Here is a 22,514-nt window from a genome sequence, read left to right as displayed (position 1 = left end):
TGTAGATATGTCTCCTGTGGCAAGGGAAATAAAAGCCAAATAAACTATTGGTACTGCATCAAAATAAAAAGCTTCTGCACAGCAAAGGAAGCAATCAACAAAACTAAATGCTATGCTACTGAATGGGAGAAGATATTTGCCAAGGACATATCCAATAAAGTGTTAGTATCTAAAATATATAAAGAACTTACATAAATCAACACCCAAAAACCAAATAATCCAATTAAAAGATGGGCTGAAGAAATAAATATTTCTCCAAATAAGACATCCAAATGGCCAACAGACACATGAAAAGATGCTCAACATCACTCATCATCAGGGAAATGCAAATCCAAACTACAATGAGATACCACCTCACACTTGTCTAAAATAAAAAACACAAGAAACATCAAGTGTTGGTGAGGATGTGGAGAAAAAGGATCCCTTTTGCACTGTTGGTGGGAATGCAAACTGTGCAGCTACTGTGGAAACAGTATGGAGGTTCCTCAGAAAGTTAAAAATAGTGGGGCGCCTGAGTGACACAGTCAGTTAAGTGTCTGACTCTTGATTTCAGCTCAGGTCATGATCTCAGGATTGTGAGGTAAAAGTCTGGTGTCGGGCTCTGTTCTCAGCGGGGAGTCTGCCTGAAATTCCCTCTCTCTCTCCCTCTGCCCCTCCCTGCACTTGCTCTCTCTCAAATAAATAAATCTTAAAAAAAAAGTTAAAAATAGAGGTACCCTAAGATCCAATAACCACACTACTGGGTATTCACCCAAAAAATACAAAACGTCAATTCAAAAGGATAAATGTACCCCTAAGTTTATAGCAGCATTATTTACAATAGCCAAAATACAGAAGCAGCCCAAGTGTCCATCAATAGATTAATGAATGAAGAAGATATAGTATGTATACACACACACACACAAATACACAATGGAATATTATTCAGGCATAAAAAAAGGATGAAATCTTGCCATTTGCGATGACAGGGATAGAGCTAGAGAGTGTAATGTTAATTGAAATAAGTCAGTTGGAGAAAGATAAATACTGTATTACTTCATTCATATGTGGAATTTAAGAAACAAAACAAATGAGCAAAGGAAAATAAAAGAGAGAGAGACAAGCCAGGAAATAGTCTCTTAACTATAGAGAACAAACTGATGGTTAGTAGGGGGAGGTAGGTGGGGCATGGGTCAAATAGGTGATAGGGATTAAAATGTGCACTTGTTGTGATGAGCACGGGGTGATACATGGAATTCTTGAATCACTATATAGTATATAGTATGCCTGAAACAGATATAACACTGCATATTAACCATACTGGAATTAAAATTTGAAAAAGAAGAGTTGCTTTGACAGGGAATAGTATTTTTCAGTGTCTTATTCTAGTATCCTTACATCATGCATCATGCTCATCACTGCTTCCTTTATATCCTCCAGGACTGACTGTTATTTAAACACTAAATAATTCTTTGCATTTCACACAAGAGAATGGGTAAATGGCCATTTCCCAGTTTTTGGTTTTTGAAATTTCCTCATCTTCGGTCCATTAATTATGGACTGTCAAATCAAAAAACCAATAATAATAGCAGTGGAATTTCAGCAGTGAGAAAAGCTTGACACACTAAAGTTAGTACATTTAATGTTCAGGGTTCTAAGGAAGCAGGTCAAGACATTCTCTGCTTGAGAATATGCTTGTTGTCCTAATCCATTTATCTGTGTTTAAGTGATATAAAAATGTAAAACTACTCTGGTAAGTACTATGCAACTGAAAATTAATAGAAGTGTTAGGTAAAATATGGTATAACCTACTACAGAGTTTAGCAAGGGACATATAAAGAGAACAGCAGCAAGTATAACATTTTGCAAAATGTTTTGAGATAACATACCATTAGCCACATATCCCAGCTGTGGTATAAGTTGTTCATCTTTACAATTTTCCCGTCCTGGTACTAGTCTTTGGAATTTTGTAGGATGAGGATTGCCATCAACATCCACCAAGAATGGGGGAGGCATGAGGTGAGGAGCTTGTTGGGTTTGTTCATCCAGTACATAGTTGTTGGCATCACGGATAAGAGGTCGATAATCCGTGTGGAAGAACATCTGATCTGGAATCTTTATGACAGGTTTTAAGTATTTAACATGCATAGGGAATTAAATTTTATTCCTAGAGAGAATGCATTTTTCAAATCAGACACTTTTTACATACTCTTATAGCCCTCTACTGCTTTATGTTCCCTCTAGGTAGAAATGAATCACTTAAATAGTAATCTTATCTCTTCTCCACAAAATTCTATAATCTGTATTACTTTCTGGTCCTAGATCATATTTCTCTAATTAGCATATGAAGGAGAGCAATGCCACAGTAGATAAAGTTAGGTATTTTTACTTAAGTTGTAAACATACAAACATTTCTAGCTATTTTTATTGCTTATTTCTATTCAAATAAGGATAGATGGGAGTATAATATAAATGGCAAAGCAAGTAAATACCAAATACATAAAAAATACTCAAAGATGATAGGTATTGAGCTAAATTCAATGATTCTGAGTTCTCTTCCAATTCTAAGAATCCATAATCTATTTCAAATTCATAGCTAATAAAATATAAAGAACCATTTAAGCTAGCTTCCAAAGTATTTTAACAAGATGGATAATAGGTAAAGTGGCCAAGCAAGAAAATTAACATTTGGTCACCAGCTGTTTATTTCTAATTTATGATAAGTTAGAGGATGCAATCTGGTAAAGTTGTTCTCCATTATACCTGAAGGGCAGTACGGAGAATATGTTCTAAGCAAAAGGATTTCCTAATGAATTTTTTATCTACATCACCCTATATCTTAATAGTGATTCAAACTGCCAAGTCTATGTTCTGGCAGTGATGAAAACTTTTGTCAAGAAAGGTGACTTTGTTATTTTATATCTATTGACACTCAATGACCCTTATTAACTGGAAGACTTCAAATAAAATTTATGAATGATACAATCCAAAATTATAGTCTATAACAAAAATCAAACAGACTAACCTTTTCATAGTATTTACTGCATCCAAAACCAAAAAGCAGCAAATGCCCATGAGAGTCTGTGCAGGCAAAATGGTTTCCATCTGGTGAAAATTTACAATCAAACACTGCACCATGGCCTTGGCCTTCAATCTGAAATTTAGAGGAGTCACTTTAAGTCATCTTTAAGAGGTAATTTTCAAGTAAGTAGGCAATAGATTCTGCTTCCTAATATCTTGGATTCTGTGATGCATCTACATTCCAATGTACTCTCTGGCTTCTGTTGCCAGAACCCTACTGAAACAGTAAAGCTCTGAAAGAAATTAGGAAGAATCAAAATGCAATAGATGGATGGTATCAACCATTACTAGCAATGTTGTATCTCAAGAAGTACTAAATGAGTGACTGAGAATAAAAAAAGACCTAAACACGACCAAAATGACAAAAGTGCTATCTCAGCAAAATCAAGATAATATCTTCACACCTTAAATTATAATGCAAGCAAACCTTAAAATAACCTTCCTAAAATAAAACACATAAATCAATTTTACTAACAAAAGACAGAGGATATTAACACTCTCGAACTTACAAAGCCTATAAAAGGAAGCTCAAAGGTTGACAATTTAGAAATGTTTCCTCAGAACTAACACTAAATATGGAGTATGTGAGTATTCCCATTACCACAGGAGGGTGTTCTACTGGAAAAAGAGGTAGCTCACCAGATTTTCCCATGGTTTGTATGAAATGTATCTTAAGAGTATCTATACCTCCAATTCCATGTTTGCCAAACAACTTCCTGATTACTAACTAAGCCACATGGAGTTTACCAGAAGCAGATACAATACAGTCACTGTTATGATTCATACATTACGATTATTGTTTAAACATTAACCTTTTTGTGAGTTTGGTTACTGTTACCTCCAAAAGCTTATTAAATTTGAGTTTCTAGAATTTAGAGCTGGGGACAAGAATTTGGAAAATGCTAATGCCATGATAACAGAGTCACTCTAAAAGGTGTAATTCTTGATTGGCCTTACTCTCAGGTCTTGAGACATTCTCTAAGTTATTGTATGGATTTAAACACAGATGACAAAGGTTCCTTGGCACTAAGTATACTTTAATTACCAAGTTGTCATATAAGAGATGTCTGTTTTAATATGAACTAAACACAGATTTTTCTTACCATGTTAAAATAATTCCGAATTTTGGTTCCCCGGTCAAGGTCCCAAATAAAAATGTTCCCATCATGACCCGCTGAAAGTATGATCCTTTGATCAAATGGATGTGCTTCCAAAACAAATACTTCATCATCATGTCCCTGTGATAAAATCAATATTAAAAATGAAAAGCAACACCAAGTATTTGGTTTATTTGGCCAAAAGATCTCAGGAGTGTGCTATTAATCCCACGCAGATGATGTACACCACAGCATTTACTACATGGACACTAAAAGAAATAGTTCAATTAGAGTTCCTTATATGTTTAGGTGCTGATTTCAAAAAGTATTCAATACAGAAGACCAAGGAAGGTGTTTAAAGTGTAGTCCCAAAGAATTACAGCTCATTAACCAGGCCCCTGAAATATAATTTGTATTTCTATGACTCTGCTATTTAAGACCCACAGAAAATGGGACAAACAGAATCTTTCATTAACACCCAATTCTGCCACAGAGATAACACACAAACCTTCATTGTTCTTTATCCAGCACTCTCTATCCCTAGTATTCAAATTAGATTTTGGAAGGCCCCACAGTACATTCAAATAAAAAAGCATAGTGGCTCTGCCCTTTATCTACTTTACAGTTGAAGGTTTCATTTAATATGCTATCTGAAAAATGGGTTTGTTGCTAAAAAAGTTTGAAAACCAATGCTCTCTATATATGTTTCCCTTACCGATATCAGTATATAGAGACCTTAGATCAGGAGTCTGCAACTATAGGCTTCAGGCCAAATCTAGCTCCCAGACATTTTTGTACATAGAGCCTGTGAGCTAAGAATGGTTTTTACATTAAAAGGCTTCAGAAAAACAAAGAATATGCAACAGAGACTATATGTGGCCTGCAAAGCCTAAAATACTATCTGGCCTCTTAAAGAAATAGTTTGCCAACACTTGATTCAGGTCACTGTTAGGGAGAATACATGATTAACGATAGGCTCCAAGTCTTAGAAAAGCATGCATGACATCCTGAAGTTGCATTTCACTTAGGAACACATCAGCATATTACACATCAGGAGTTTTTAGAAATCATCACATCTTATGACCCTAAAAAGTGCATTTTATCCTAAATCATTGTATAAAAAATGGAATAGAGCACCCTACCATGTTACCTTTATGTACAAAAATATAACTTATTAAAAAATAACTGCACACTGGCTCAAAATGTGTAGGTAAAATCCCATTGCAATAAATACTCTTACAACTGAAAGTTTACCAAGACTCTTCCCAGTGACCACTAAAAAAATTACTTCTTTGTTATATGCTAAATATAGCATATAACAAATACTTTCTCAGGTTCCTAATGAGTAAACAATAAAACTACTTTGTTAAACTCAAATGATAATGATACAACTATTTCAGTGTACACTGGAAAAGAGAGGCTTTTAAATAGGGGATTTTATTTGTTGGTCACATGTCATAGGATAGGACATAGTCACTGGATCATAGGGAACAAAACCTAACCAAATTCAGTAATGTCTTAAGATGTATCATCTGCCTTATTTTTATTTATTAAGCACACCTCTATTTTCATCACTGCCACACAAATCCAAATTATCATCATGGCCCATCCTACCATAGACTCCTACATTATACCAGAGTCACTCTTATCTTCATTCCAATTCTCTCTATTCTGTTGCCAGAATTATATGGTATTCTTCAAAAGCAAAATTCACATGTCATTTCTTAGCATTTAAATCTTTTAATGGTTTACTGTTGGTCTAGGATAGATCCTATAAGACCCTGAATGGTCTGGCGTCTCTCCATTTCTCCAAACCTATCTGGTGACACTCTTTGTTCTCTGTGCTCTAGCCAAAAATTGGCTTTCTTTCAACTCCCTTCTACCTGAAGACCTTTGATGTGCTTTTCCCTCTTCCTGTAAGGACCTCCCAACTCTCTCACATATGTAATTTATCAAATATTTATCGATATCCTACCATATTGAGACAGAAAATAAACAAACAAGAAAATACCAGGTAGTGATAAACACTATGATGAAAAGAAAGCAAGGTGATAGAATAAGATAAAGACTGGAAGGCTACTCTAGATTGTTTGATCAGGAAAGGCCTTGTCAAGGAGGTGACATTTAGGCTGAGACGTGGGTAATTTCTATCTATCTTTCAAATCTTATTCCAAATTTAACTTCCTTAGGAATCTTCTCTGACCCTATTTTGACCAGGGTCAAATAGGTTTAGACCAGGTTTGGTCACCCTATTAGAAACTTGCATTGTATTTTCCACTTCTTTCTTCTGACCATTTATTTATTTTGTGTGGGTTTTTTTTTTAATTTTTTTCTTAATAGGCTGTAAATCCCAGGATGATGGGGACTCTCTAATTTACTATTTATTCCTAACATCTAACTCAGTTGCTGGCACACAGTAGATGCTCAGTAAGTATTTGCTGAGTGGAAGAACTTTACACCACACTAAGACCCCAATAAACAAATTGTTAACACAGAAAAGATAAATATCAAAACTAAGTAGATTTGACTGTTAACAAGGTCTAAAAATAAAAATAGTCTGTTCTAAAATTTTTTCAGTAAAATTCACTGAAAAAGATGACCCATTAATCAACCCATGGGAAGAGTACCACTAAACAGAATTCTAAATTAAGGTACTTGTTAGGACAGAATTTTACACAGATCTATAAAACCAGTGGCTATGACATGAACTTTGAAACTGTGATTTTTAGATATATAGACTTGTGCTGTCTAATACTGTATTTAATAGCTACATATGGCTATTAAGCATTTGAAATGCGGCTAGTCCAAATTGAGATGTTGTGTAAGTGTAAAATACACACTAGATTTCAAAGATTTAGTATTTTAAAAATATGAAATAGTTAAAATTAATAATTTTCATATTAGTTACATGTTGAAATACTACTATTTTGGATATACTGGGTTAAATGAAATATATTATTAAAATTAATTTCACCTGTTGTGCTTTACTTTTTCTGTTGTGGCTACTAGAAAAATTAATATTACATATGTGGCTCATATTATATTTCTCTTGGAGCATGCCATGTAGACAAACACCTCCTAATAAAGAATCAAGCAAATAGTATAGATTTTTCTATACATATTAACAGAAACTTACATTGGGGAATAGGGAAAGGCAGAAGGGGATAAAGAATTGGCTAAGCAGATTAAAAAAAAAAAAAAGAATCTAAAACTCCACTAACACAGTGTCAGGGTTTTATTTAGGAACAAGAATTGGGAGGTATATGGAATTCCTTCCAAAATTAAACAAATCTTTAGAAATCTCAGAGGTTATAAATAAGATTATCTTACAAAGGAGTTAAATAAGGATGGATACTATGGTATACTACAAAGTAAATTGAGTCATGAGAACTGGATTCTAGTCCTTATCACTTAATACTTTGTAAACCATATGGCAATCACTTGGCCCTGTCCTTAAAGTATTTAGGAACTGATAACTGAAGCAGATAGGAAATAAGGCTTTTAGGTGGCATTTAACCTGAAGTGTACATGCTAAACCAACAAACAATGCCACCTATGTGACTTCTGCTGTTAATCCTATCAGTTTTTCATGCCACAAATATTACACCTTTTACTACAACAAAAAAGAAGAAAAGCCACCTTTTTCGCCTACTTTTTCCTCTTACCTCTACTTCTTGCATACATAAATGAATCCCTGAAAGTAGAATATAAAGGATACCCTTGTCAAAATAAAGTTAGCTCTACCCCTAAAACAATAACAAAAATCCCAACTCATGCTAAAAACAAAATAACTTATATATCCTTGACTGCATTTAACAAAATAAGTAATTATCAGACCTCAAAAGGACCTTGAAATGTTTTCATACCTGCTTTTAGCAGCTATACCATGTGCCATCTTCATTTTGCAGATATGTCAACAAAGGTGACTGAAATATTTACTTCTCCAAGAGACAGTAAGTCACAGAAAGTAAACTAAAATTTAAATTTCCTGTCTTCTGGAAAAACACCCTTTTTGATCATTTTAATTATTCCAAAAATACTTACAGATAAAGTATGAAGAAGTTGCCCTGTAAGAGAATTCCATACTTTCAAAAGAAAATTGTTCACTGCAGTAATAACTGTGGTGTCATAGCGATCCCAGGCCACCATAGTCACCTTAAGTTTAGTGACCTTGTCTTCTCCAGATGGCAAATTATTCCTAAATAAAATAATTTGCAGTATTCATACATTGTAAATTATTAACAAAGGTACATCTAAAATAGAAAATTATGAAAAAAAATCTCTCCAGTAGCTTATAAATTTTTAGATAAAAAAATCCTAAACTATACTTTTAAGTACTCACAAAATAAAATATTAAAAGTACCTAAGTAGGGCAAGACCCATAAGCTTATTTTAGGAAGACAAAAGGCACAAAATGACAAAATTTTGTAGTTAGTTACACAAGAACAAAAAAAAAGGTGAAACTAGAAAAAAATCTACGAATCCCTTGAAAAATAAAATACAAGGTCATGTTGGCTACCAGAAAATATGAAGAAAACATATAATGGTCACTTTACTCCCTTAAATAATAAATTTTGAAACTAATAGGTCTTATAAAAGAACAGCAAGAAATTCATTAACTTTTAGTTGAATATGATATGAATAGCTGGCTAGGACTACAATGTCAGTTCTATATTGTTATTAGGAAGATAATTAATGTCAGGGCCTTACCCTATAGAAACTGTAATGTCCTAAAGATGTAATTATGTATCTTCCAATCAACAGGGAAGACGATGAAACAGAATGCTGATTAAGTGAACTTATAATGTTGAGTAGGAATGCTAACAATATGAAACATTATAAAGGTAACATCAGTAAGACAGAGAAATAGTTAAACTTATGATGACATTTAATAGGGACAACCCTCAAAGTAGAAAGTAGTATAGATAGATATTAAAAATGACCTATAGAAAACTAAGGCAGAAAATAACTCTGTGGGCATTAGCAGAGTAGAGATCTTTGGGTCACAAGAGACCAGAATTTTGAATGACTCAGCAATGTTTCTATCGTCCAGTCTGTCAATCAACAGCAAAAGGCAATTTACTTAGAGACTAAATAGAGACACAAACTTCAGGTCTACCAATGACCTCCAAACTATTTACTAATCTAAAAAGATATTTTCATTATGAAATATAATTCAGTAAATCAGAAGATACTATACTAACATCCAATCTTACCCAGTCATTTTAGTAGCCATATCTAGCACTATACTCTTCCATTCTTGTTGCTGATATTGCCAAATTCTTGCTGTTCCATCTCGACTTCCACTAACAAATCTTAAACTGCAAAGAAACAGTTAAAATATCCTTATTACTTTTTCCAAAATATAAATCACTTTTTTTCTAATTATGAAAGTAATATGTTCATCCCCATATGCTACTGGGGGTAATGAAAATTATACATTTTGGAACACAGTTTGGCAGTGCCTCAAAATGATAAACAGTCACCATATAACTCAACAATTCTACTCCCAGGTATAAATCCAAGAGAAATGAAACATTAAGTCCACAGAAAAACTTGTACATGAATATCCATGGCATTATTCCTCACAAGCCAAAAAGTGGTAACATTCCAAATGTCCATCAACTAATAAAGGGATAAACAAATTATGGTATCCATACAAATATTATTCAGCAATAAAAAGAAATAATGATACATGCTGCAACATGACTAAATCTTGAAAACATTACGCTTAGTGAAAGAAGTCGGTCACAAAAAACCACATATTGTATAATTCAATTTATATAAAATTTCCAGAACAGGCAAATCTATAAAGATAAAAACTAGATTAAAGGTTGCCCAGAGTTAAGGGTGGGGGTGTAAACATATTGGGGAGTGATAGCTAAAGGGTATGGAAATTCTTTTTGGGGTGCTAAAAATGTTCTAAAACTGTGGTAAAGGTTGCACAACCCCATGAATACACTAAAAAACAGAGAAGTTATGTTATGTGCATTATATCTCAATAAAACTTACAAAAATACATTCATTCACCCATAATTTTATCACTGTTCATACTTTCATTTCTATTCCACCAGACTTTATTAAAGACATACATATACACTTATATATTTCCCCCTACAGGAAACAGAATTGTACTACATATAATGTTTTGTGTTTTCCCCTAAAGGTTATTTTACAGATATAACTCTAGGTTTATAAATAAAACTATTGTCACTTTTAGTAAGTATTCAACTATTTGGATGAATCAAAATTTATTTAATCAACTCCCTAATGATAAATATTTATACTATTTCCATTCTTCACCATTATAAATAATGTTGTGATGAGTATCTCTATACATATCGTTGTACAACCTTATACATATCTTTGCTGAGTCAAATGGTCAGCACATTTTTAAAGTTTTTGATGAATAATTTCCCTGAAAAGTTTTTTAACACTTTACAGTCTCTTCAAAAGTTGTGGGAGAGTGAGTGCCCGTTTTCCCTAAACCCTTGGCAATACTGGGTGCTAACATTCTTCATTATCTTGTCACTCTGAAAGAAAAAAAAATGTTACTTTTATTCTAAACTGCATCTTTAACTATTAGTAAAATTGGACATCCTTTGTTTATTGTCCACATAACTAATGAAGATAAAATAATGTTTCTCCTTTAGGGAAAAGGCAAGGAATTAAAAACTTCAGATTCCTCTAGCATGAAAGAATCATAGCTGTACAAACCTTCAAGTGTATAACTCAGTATAGTGCAATAAATCAACCTCAAAAAATTATCTGAAGGTTTTCTCACTCCTAATATAAACTTCACTCTATGTGGACCATCATTATTTACTCTTGCATTTAATAAAGATGAACAAATTCATCATAGCAATCACCCACTGTCTGAAAAATATTTAAAAATAAAACATGGTCAAAAAAATTAAATTAAATTAAATTAAAACATGGTCACCCACATAAAGTCCTTCTAGAAATATATGGATACACATTTATGTTAAGTGGCTACATTTTTAAATCTATTTTTAGGTCAATTTTTAGACCAGGGCAAAAGATTATCATCCTTTTGGGATCAAACATTTGAGAGGGTACACAAATACCTACATATAATGTCTGAGTTTACAGACATAGGAAATATGTATCATATGAGTAGGAGAGACAATAAGTAATACAGATGTTCAGAGGAAGACAATATGGCTAAAATCTGGAGCAGTCAGAAAAGGCTTCAGGTAGAACATGGGAAGACAGGACTTAGAAAATAAGAGAAAGGGACTGGAGGGAAAAGAAAAATAGAGTGAAGGAGAGCGAAAGGGAGAGGAAGGCTGTAGGAGGAAAACAGAAGGAGTGAGGGGGGAGTAGGGGTGATATTTTTGAGCAAGAATGGTGTGAGGTAAAGTATAAGCAAAGCAATGAATGAGAGAAAAAATATAGATATATGGATGTAACAGGAGCAATGATTAAGTCAATTAGGCTAAATATAATGATTTATATGGGGAATAGTAAATGAGAAAAGAATGTAGGTCTAAGTTAAGTTATAGAAAGTTCTGAATTCAAGGCTAAGACATTTGAATTCTATTCTATAGACAAAGAGGAAACACTAAAGTTTTCTGAACAGAGCAATGTGGATCTGGCAGAAATGGACAGGATATATTTAGAAAGGAGAAGAAAACTGAAGGTAATGGGTCAAAAAATAGAATCCTTGGCTAAAGTGAGTGATAATAGAAATGGAAAAACAAAATAAACAAAAAAGAAATCACTCAGAAAGGAAGAACTGATAAAGTATGGCTACTACTTGGAGTAGTAGAGATGGAGTTTAAAAGAGATGGGGTAAGGATGTCATCAGAAATAGACAAGGGCTTTCAGCTTAAGAAACTGAACAGAAATAAAGTACTACAGTAGAAGGAGCTACTTCTGAAGGAATAGAAGTAAAATATGTCAAACATCTGTTTACACAGATATGTACTACATAGTTACCTGTCTCCATTGTTACAGAACTGAACAGCAACAACTTTGTCCTAAGACATAAAACAACAGAATTTTGGTTAGAGTTAATTTATTTGTAAAACAAATAAAGTACTCTTCCCTTCAAATTCACATGCAAAAGCATCATGGAGTAGACTTTTTAATGTTATAATTTTCTTGGAAAAAACTCCAATTTTCTTTAAAAAATTAATGAAGGCTGAAACAATGCATTAACTGAGGAAGAATACTTATTAGCAGTAATTTGAAACAAACCAGACATAAGCAAACCTGTTTCTAAATCATAATCTCAAGAGACAGTTTTGAATAGATACTAGTTTTATGTCCCCCATGATAAGACAGCACACTAACCTAAAATTCAACCCTAAAGTAACAGATTTAATAGCAGTTGAACTAAATTTCCCAATTAATTTTTTTTAATTTCAGAAAATAAATCAATCATTTCCAGCCTCTCACACGGATTATTTATTTTACAAAGACAGATTCATCTGTCTTTAGGTACAATAGTTTAGATACTTCTCTTTGAATCTTCTTTTATAATGATTAAACTATACTTTTACAAATATAATGTGTATTATAGTGATGAGAAGATTAAAGTATAAGCCAGAATATGCATTTTTGTTCTCTTTATTCCTTGATAATAAAGCTAAAATGTACCCTCAAATGTTGTACATATTTTCACAAAATACTCAGTTACTGAACTGCATTTGAATTTTTAATAAAAAGCTTAAATACTAAATATCTTTATATTTATTTTTCATTTTATTTATTTCAATTATTTTTCAATTTTAAAAAATCATTATTAAACTGTCTTCATATGTTCAGAGTTATATTCATACTGCTCCATGATTTCACTATAGTATTTATCGGACAGATTCTGGATTCTCACTGCCAGTTGCAATAACTGGTTTTAGATGTTCTGAAAGTACACCTTATTTTCGATAACTAACAGTAGCCACTGACTTCAACAGGGAATAATTAGGTTATTTGACTTTCTTCTTTTTGCCAGGGGTCCCTTAGCTGGACCCCTGGCAAAAAAACGCACAAAACTCTAATAAAATCAATTTTTCTTCATCTTTCCCCCATTCAATTCTTGCCCGTTGTTTCTACTACCTCCTCACTCAGCTCTCAATAAACTTGACTGCACTTGTATACATACCCTGCTTGGGTGGTAATTGTAAAGATGCCTCCTTTGCATACTCTAGTACAAATGGATTTCTCCCACTGGATAGTCTCAGACTGAGATCTTTATATATTTCCTAAGTTTTTCTCTTTCACAATTTAAATAATATTCCAGGATTTTAGTATCTAGGAATAAGTAACAGCAAGGTGAGAGCTCAGCTTGGTTCAGTAATGATTCATAAGTAACTGTTCAATTATGCTTATGGGACGGGACAAAATCAGGAGGCTGTTTCCAAAAGCTCAAGGAGAAGGTTTCTAACAGGTCTCTTTTAGTACAAATTTCAGGAACATGATTGATTTTGTAACTCACAAAGTATCTTTTTCTAATAGTCATGATTCAGGGAAACTGTGTGTATTTTATTGATGTGCACTAATACTATTCCAAATGAGAGGTCAACAGTACTAAAAACAGTAATCTTAAGACTTGCAAAGCTGAGTGTTTTCAATTGCTGACTATACAGCTTTGACAATAAGGTATATGAGATGTATAGTGAGCTGAAAAACAAGTACTCCCATACACCATAGTAAATAATTATCTAGAAAAAGGTAAGGAAAGGAAGAGGAGAAAGAGATGAAAGGTTCACAGGGATATGAAAAAAAAAAATTACTGGCTCCAAGCTTCCTAAAAAAAAAAAAGTAGAAATAGCTTTGAAGAAAAGGTCCAGTCACCAATGGCCAGCCACCAATGGCTGTCACCCAGGTATAAAGCTGTTCCCTGTTGTTATTGATAACTGAGTAGGATTAGATTTTAGGAGTCCGTGATGGCATTCTGAAAATAATCAAACTAAAATCAACAAGCTAAATTAGCAAATTATTTTTTCTCAAGATATACTTAACATGTCTTTTATTATTTATTGAGGTAAAATAGGCATATAGCATTATATAAGTTTCAGCTGTACAATATTATAATTGGATATTTGTATATACTATAAAGTGATAACCACTGCAAGTCTAATTACCATCCATCACCATACAAATAAGCCCTCTCACCCATCCCCCAACACCCTTTCCCCTCTGGTAATCACGGATCTGTGTATCTATGAGTTTGTTTTTGTTTGGTTTGATTTGTTCATTTGTTTTGTTATTTTAGAATCCACACATAGTGAAATCATGTTATTTGCCTTTTTCCATCAGATTTTTCGCTTAGCACAATACCCTCAAGGTCCATCTGTATTGTCACAAATGGCAAGATTTCCCTATGTGTGGCTGAGTAGTATTCCAGTGTGTGTGTGTGCGTGTGTGTGTACCACATCTTTATCCATTCATCCATGGATAGACACTTAGGTTGTTTCCATATTCTGGCTACTATAAATACTGCTGCAATGAACATAGGGGTGCATATATCTACTTGAATTAGTGTTTTTGTATTCATCAATAAATACTCAGAAGTGGAATATCTGGATCCTATGGTTGTTCTATTTTTAATTTTTTGACAAATCTCCATACTGCTTTCCATAGTGGCTACACCAATTTACATTTACATTCCCACCAATAGTGTACAAGAGTATCCTTTTCTCCACATCTTCTCCAACACTTGTTATTTCTTGCCTTTTTGATAACAGCCATTCTAATAGGTATGAGGTGATATCACATTGTGGTTTTCATTTGCATTTCCCTGATAATTAGTGATGTTGAACATGTTTTCATGTGCCTGTTGGCCATCAGTATATCCTCTTTAGGGAAAAAAAAAATGTCTATTTAGTTCCTCTACCCATTTTTAATTGGGCTGTCTTTTTGTTGTTAAGTTATATGAATCCTTTATATATTTTGGATATTAACCCCTTAATGGATATATTACTTAGAAATATCCTTTCCCATCTACTAGGTTGCTTTTTTGTTTTATTGATGTTTTCCTTCACTGTGCAGTAGCCTTTTACTAAGAAGTAGTCCCATTTGTTCATTTTTGCTTTTGTCTCCCTTACATTTAGAGTCAGATTTAAAAAAAAAAAAAATCACTAAGACCAATGTCAAGGACCTTACCACTGCTGGGGAAAGTCATGAAAAAGATGTGACTGCCAGGCGACCTGTGAGCTGGACCCCAGGAAATCAGAAGCTCCTTACCCTCTTCCCTATCCTTGGTATATGGGTTCCACTTGCCTTTCCCGCTCCCAGAGGCTGCTCTAAGGACATAGCCTTGAGACAATGATGTGGTGTTGAGAACACCTGCACAGTATACTTGAATGAACTCAGTTAAGGCTTCTTTATAAACTTTTAAGATTTGGTGGGCAGGCACCAAGATCCATTCATCTTGCTGCCACCCAAAACAAACTTCATGTGTAAATTCCCTTTGCTTATTAAAACTGCCACCTACCAACCCAGAATGGCCTACCTCTTTCTTTGGTCTTTCCTTGCCCTCTGGGTACATGGGCCAGTTTCAGATTATATCCAAGAAGATCCCAAGGGGGCTGTACATTGACATTTGGTGAGCTAGCCCAGAGACCAAAGAAATGGGCCTTGGGAATGAGGCATCCACAGGAGAAATCCCAAATTAGCCATCAACTTCTGTGTAAGGAAGGGTGGCAGGTATGTTAGATGCTTATGGACTACTACATGAATATGGGGACACCCAGAAAATGCCAGCCAATCTAATGTACTTGTTGGAGGAAAGGCACATACCACACTGAGGCAGAGAAGGGAAACATGGTTGCCATAGTGGGCTTCTACTGTGGGTAGTTCAGCTGGCCACTGATGCCCAACTAGAAGCTAAAGCTCAAGTTAGAAAGAGCTGAGTTTAGAAAAGGATATGTGAGTGTCCACTACTCTGCTACCTCTGGGGCTGGCAGACAAGATGGAAGAGCAAACTAATAAATTGGAGACCTTAGTGTCCTGTTTTGCAAAGCAAGGAAGATACAAGCTGTCATGTATTAAGATATGAGAACTTATGAGAAAGCCTGATTAGGATGCTAAGAGGTGGAATCTTGGAGAAAATGAAAATCAAGAGGGGGATGCTGTGGTAATTGATGAGGAAACAGACAAAATGTCCCATACCTTCTGACCTCTAATTTTAAATAGCAGTTACCCCAAAACTCCTAGGAGAAAACTTACATCTTTCTCTGTCCCCTGAAGTTTATAAATCTTATCATATCTTTGAAATATAAATACCCCTGGAGATAACCAAAACATTGCCAGAAAAAGGCAGGGGATCTTTTAAGAATACAGCTATACTTCTCTTGTCCATTGCATCATAATGAACTCTCATCAAATCAAATGACCATTTTTAAGTCTTCTCTCATTTGTAGTTATTGTTTTGCTCTGATGCTTTGCAAAAAGAGTCCCTACAACAGTGCTTCATCTTTAAGAACACTCATGGAAATGACTTTGACAGGTTTCTGATAACTAAGATTAAATTGCTTTCTTCTTGGAGAGATAATAATGAACCTTTCAAGTGGTCCCCCAAGGCTACGTGCATAGCCCCACAATATGTCATACAATGGTAGCTGGGGACCTATCCCTGTTCTCCTTCCCCACATCAGCAAAATGGGCCCATTACACATTGATAATACAATGTTAACATGTAAAGATTTACCTCTGCTGCAGGACACCTGCAGGCTTTGCTCAGGAACATCTGTGAGGAAGAAGATGGGCAATGAACCCAAAGAAAATTCAAGGCCTAGACACTGCTATAAGGTTTTAGGTGTCATCTGGTCAGCTAAGACTCATAAAGCTGTAACTGAAAAGGTGCAAGCCTATCCAACCTCTTAAGAATGGGAAAGAGGTGCGGTCCTTTATAGGGATTTTGGGGTTATGGAAGACTTTTAATCTCCACCTGGCACAGCACTCCCATTCCTTATGCTCCCTGGTAAAGAGACTGGGGACAATAGCAGCATGCTGCCTTTGAGAAGGCAAAAATACTAATAAAACAGATTAAAGCTCTGAGCATCTCCTAAGTAGGGCTACCATTTGAGTTTGATGTGTCTATGACTCCAAAAGATATGGGTCAGACAGTACGGCAGAGATAACAAAAGGGGAGAATGCTCCTGGGATTTTGGTTCCAGCTCTGAAGGGGGCAAAACCCCAATATATCCACATAGAGCAAGAGCTCCTAGCAATGTACACAGTGCTACTCCAGGTAAAACTTCTCACACAGCAGCCAGTACAGCAACTAGAGTACTGAGCTCATAGTGGTCTGGCTGCTGATCACTCAGGAGCCCTGGCCATTAACCCTTTGTACTGATAATTAGACTATTCTAAGGGATTAAATTTATGGCTTGAGTAATGGGAAGCTGATCATTAAAAAGTCCTTGTGGGGTCAAGATATATATAATATGACATTTGGGTCCACCTGCAAGAGCCTAAAGTGTTTCTCACTGTTTTTCATGTCCCAGTTCTTAAGACACTGACACCCCCCTAGCAATCAGGAAGCTGGTGCCCTACCTTGGGAATGAGCCCTAGCTACTGACCTGTCAGTAGTTTAGGCAGATTGGGTGCATATAAAGAGTGGCCCCCACAATGCCCAAGTAGGATGGCATATTGTCAAGGATGTTGGACTGCCCTCAGAGTACACTGACTTAAAGTAATAACAGCATGTTGTGTGTCCTAAACACCACCAAAGGCAACTGCCAAAAGAATCAGGCCATCCACTGGAGTTCCCAACCCATGAGAAATTGGCAAATTGATTATATTGACCTCCTCTAAGTGAGTGTTCTAAATATGCCTTGGTTTATGTAGACACTGCATCTGTTCTAACCCACACTTTTCCCTGCCACCCTGCAAACCAGGCTGTCATCATTAGGGGATTAAGAAACTGAGTACCATATATGAATACCCTCATCAAAAACATAGTTATCAGAGGTCACATTTCAAAGGCCATGATGTGCAAGACTGAACAATAAAATGTGACATTAAGGGGCGCCTGGGTGGCTCTGTAGTTAAGTATCTGCCTTCGGCTCAGGTCATGATCCCAGGGTCCTGGGATCAAGTCCCGCATCGGGCTCCCTGCTCAGCGGGAGGCCTGCTTCTCCCTCTCCGACTCCCCCCTGCTTGTGTTCCCTCTCTCGCTGTGTCTCTCTCTGTCAAATAAATAAATAAAATCTTTAAAAAAAATGTGACATTAAATAAAGGTTCCATCTCTCCTATAACCCACAAGCAGCAGGATTGGTAGAAAGGAAAATGGATATTAAAACAGCATATTAAACACTTAACAGGCAAAACCACCTTGGCCAACTGGACAAAAGTACTGTCCTAGGCTTTAACATATTTAAATGACCAAAGAGTAGGGCCTATTGCCCCATATGCCAGACTAGGGATCCCTGCCCAGGCACCCAATACTGTAAAGATATAGAAGTTTCTGGAAACAGCCATTGTCCAAAATCTCACAGTGGATCAACACACTATGCTGTGGAAAACACCAAGCCCCATCATTCTTTAAAAAAGAATTATCTACTAGAATTTACAATGCAATATCCCACTGAGACAGGTGAATTCCTTCACACCCCTGGGTGAAGAACCACTCAATCTTCACTAATATCCCCTTGTCCTGCTGCACGCTGGGACTGTTAAAATGCACTATAACTGAAATGAAGCATGCACCACTGAAAGAATGGAGAAAACGGGGGCCCTGGTAATGACATATCCTGTCCCCAGTTCATCTCTTTACACCTGACAGTGCTGCCCCCCCGACCAACATGTATGGTATGTACAACCAGGTCAAGTTTCTAAAGGTGCTAACCTCCCTCTCCTCAAAGTCAGGGGAAATGTTTGGTTTTTCCACTGATAAGACCATTTTGCCACTGTCCTTTTTCCCTCCATTGGCTTAGATTTAGAAGACATTAATAGCAAATGTGAAGCCCTTAATAAATTCACTCAGCAAGCATTGAATGATAGCAATAAAACCTGTCCTTACTGAACACTGAAATGTCTCTGATAAGCTGTACTCATTACTTATAAAGCTGTACTCCAAAATAAAATGGCCTTAGACATTATTACTGCCTCATAAGGCGGTACCTGTGCCACTATCCAAACACAATGTTGTGTGATCACCCCCAGTGAATCTGCTAATGTGTCATCTTTATTAAATCACATGAAATACAACGGAATGCCCTGAGTAATCCAATCCCCAGCTTAGGAGACTTAATAAATCAGTGGCTCAGATCAAGGGATCATATAAAAAAAAGTTGTCATTGATTTTGTAATCATTGTCTTATTTAATCTGTTTCCTTTTATATGCACCTGTATTGCTGCTGTGGCATTAGACTCCAGTGTAGCCAGACAGTCATCAAAGGAGCCACCTCCGGGTGCCTGGGTGGCTCAGTTGGTTAAGCGACTGCCTTCGGCTCAGGTCATGATCCTGGAGTCCCGGGATCGAGTCCCGCATCGGGCTCCCTGCTCGGCAGGGAGTCTGCTTCGTCCTCTGACCCTATCCCCTCTCATGTGTTCTCTCTCTCTCATTCTCTCTCTCAAATAAATAAATAAAATCTTTAAAAAAAAAAAAAAAAAAGGAGCCACCTACATGCTAATAAAACCCCTTGCTGAACACTTAGAGCCCATTTCAGAAGGGGGCACATGAGATTATAAAAGCCAGTCATGAGGGGTGGAATGTTGGGGAAGGTCATTGAAAAGATGTGACCACCAGTTGACCTGTGAGCTTGACACCAGGCAATCAAAGGCTTGTTACCTCCTCCCTTGGAATGTGCGTTCCTCTTGCCTTTCTTGTTCCCAGAGGCTGCTCCAAAGGCAAAGCCTTGAGATAATGATGTAGTGCTAAGAACACCTGCACAGTATACTTGACTGGACCCAGTTAAGGCCTCTTGTTAAACTTTTAAGATTTGGTGGGTGGCCATGGGTATCCATTTGTCTTGCTGCCACCTAAGACATGCCTTATATATAATTTCCTTTTAGTTATTAAAACTGTCACCTACCAACCTGGAGTGGCCTGCATCTTACTTGTCATCTGAGTACAGTGGCCAGTTTCAGATTATACTCAATAAGCTCCTGAGAGGGTTACAAACTGATAACTGCCTGTTTTCTTCTAGAATTTTGATTTCAGGTCCTATACTCAGGTAGGTCTTACTTTTGAGTTAATTTTGGTGTATTGTGTAAAATAGTGGTCCATAGTTTCACTCTTTTGCATGTGGCTGTCCAGTTTTCCCAACACTACTTATTGAAGAAACTACCATTTCCCCATTGTATATTCTTGGCTCCTTCACCGTAAATTAATTGACCATGTACGTGTGGGTTTATTTCTGGGTTCTTTATTCTGTTCCATTAATCTATTTGTCTGTTTTATTGCTAATACCATACTGTTTTGATTACTAGAACTTTGTAGTATAGTTTCAAATCAGGAAGGGTGATGCCTCCAGCTTTGTCCTCCTTTCCAAGTTTGCTTTGGCTATTTGTGATCTTTTGTGATTTTTACAAATTTTAGACATATCTGTTCCAGTTCTAAAAATTGCCACTGGGACTTTGATGGAGATTGCATGTAATCTCTAGATTACTTTGGGCAGCCAGCCTGGACATGATATTAACTCTTCCAATTCAGGAGCATGGAATATCTTTCCATTTATTTGTCTTCAATTTCTTTCATCAGTTTTGATTTTCAGTGTGCAGATCTACATTTCCTTGGTTAAATTTACTCCTAGGTATGTTATTCTTTAGAAGCAAATATAAATGGGACTGTTTTTTTAGTATATTTTTTTCTGATAGTCCGTTCTCAGTGTATAGAAACACAAAAGACTTCTGTATATTGATTTTCTATCCTGCAACTTTACTGAATACATTTATGAGTTCTAACAATTTTTTTAGTGGAATCTTTAGGGTTTTCTATATATAGAATTATGTTATTTCAAATAGTTACAGTTTTACTTCTTCTTTTCCAAACTGGATGCCCTTTATTTCTTTTACATGGCTAATTATTGTGGCTAGGAGTTCCAATACTATGTTGAATAAAGTGGCAAAAATGGACATCTTTGTCTTGTTCCTGATCTTAGAGAAAAGCTTTCACCTTTTCACCATTGAGTATGATGTTAGCCATGGATTTGTCATAAATGAACTTTGTTATATTCAGATACATTCCTTCTATAACACTTTGAGATTTTATCATAAATGAATGTGGAATATTGTCAAATACTTATTCTGCATCTATTGAGATGATAATATGACTTTTATCCTTCATTTTGCTAATGTGGTGTATCATGTTGATTTAATTGCAGATGTTGAATCATTCTTGCCTCTAGTAATCCCCACCTGATCATGGAGTATGATCCTTTGAATGCATTGTTGAATTCAGTTCTCTAATATTTTGTTGAAGATTTTTGCATCTTTATATATTAGGGATATTGGCCTGTAATTTCCTCATTTTTAGTGTCCTTGTCTGGTTTTTATATCAGACACTGACCTTGCAAAATGAGTTTGGAAGCATTCCCTTAATTTTTAGGAAGAGTCTGGGGACAGTGATTAAATCTTTCAATGTTTAGCACTATTCAGTGAAGCCATCTGGTTCTGGACTTTTGTATGTTGGATGGTTTTTGATTACTGATTCAGTCTGCTTTCTAGGAATCCATCAATACAGTATTTTTTATTTCTTTATCATTCAGTCTTAGAAAACTGTATGTTTTAAGAACTTATCCATTTCTGAGTCCAAGATGGCAGAGAAGTAGGAGACCGAAATTTAGTCTGGTCCCAGGAATTCAGCTAGATAGCTATCAAATCATTCTGAACACCTGTGAACTCAACCAGAGATCTAAGAAAAGAATAGCTGCAACTCTACAAATAGAAAAGCGACCACTTTCTGCCAGGTAGAAGATGTGGAGAAGTGAATCCGAGGTGATATATGGGAAGACAGACCACGGGGGGAGGGAGCTTCCATCAGCCAGCTACCAGCAAGTGATATAGCAGCGGAGCAAAAATCAGAACTTTTAGGTCTGCTCTGGTGAGGGACATCGCTTAGGTTGCTAAGTGGGGGTGGATCCCTAGATGGGACAGTATGGTCTCAGGATCTTCAGGTTCACAGGAAGACCAGGGGTGCCTGAGTGTGGTAGAGCTCCCAGGCATCAGAGCAAAGAAGCCAGCTGCAAAGAGTGAGCCCAGGAGTGGGCTCCCAACTCAGGATAGCCATAAACCTCGAAATATAGCAGTCAGGAGACTGCTCTCTGAGCAGGGGCCCAACATGTGGCAGAACCAGTGAAACACCCCTTCCTCCCCCGGGAGGAGCAGTGTGGGAGCATGCGGCAGGAATCTGCAGGGTTTGGAGACTCCAAATGAGGTGGCTTG

The 22,514-nt window shown here is 36.0% G+C and overlaps 1 protein-coding gene across 7 annotated transcripts in view; it reads right to left on the bottom strand.

The window, feature by feature from the left end:
* Positions 1–22,514, bottom strand: part of BRWD3 (bromodomain and WD repeat domain containing 3) — a 192,385-nt gene that overhangs the window by 86,913 nt on the left and 82,958 nt on the right. For 4 of the 7 annotated variants that reach the window (XM_081808590.1, XM_081808591.1, XM_081808589.1 and 1 more), the window contains 7 exons: positions 16,834–16,872; positions 12,120–12,160; positions 9,374–9,478; positions 8,202–8,355; positions 4,164–4,298; positions 3,005–3,133; positions 1,869–2,094 (listed from right to left, as the gene is read on the bottom strand). In XM_081808590.1, coding sequence (XP_081664716.1) covers positions 1,869–2,094; positions 3,005–3,133; positions 4,164–4,298; positions 8,202–8,355; positions 9,374–9,478; positions 12,120–12,160; positions 16,834–16,872 — 829 coding nt within the window. The remainder of the gene's footprint in view (positions 1–1,868; positions 2,095–3,004; positions 3,134–4,163; positions 4,299–8,201; positions 8,356–9,373; positions 9,479–12,119; positions 12,161–16,833; positions 16,873–22,514) is intronic. The other 3 variants (XM_006726913.3, XM_081808588.1, XM_081808592.1) reach the window with 1 other exon arrangement.

This window comes from Leptonychotes weddellii, chromosome X, assembly GCF_054177405.1.
Source record: "Leptonychotes weddellii isolate Sample4059 chromosome X, ASM5417740v2, whole genome shotgun sequence".
Lineage (NCBI taxonomy): Eukaryota > Metazoa > Chordata > Mammalia > Carnivora > Phocidae > Leptonychotes > Leptonychotes weddellii.
The sequence above is the reverse complement of the archived record's forward strand: the minus strand, read 5'-3'. Positions and strand labels throughout refer to the sequence as shown.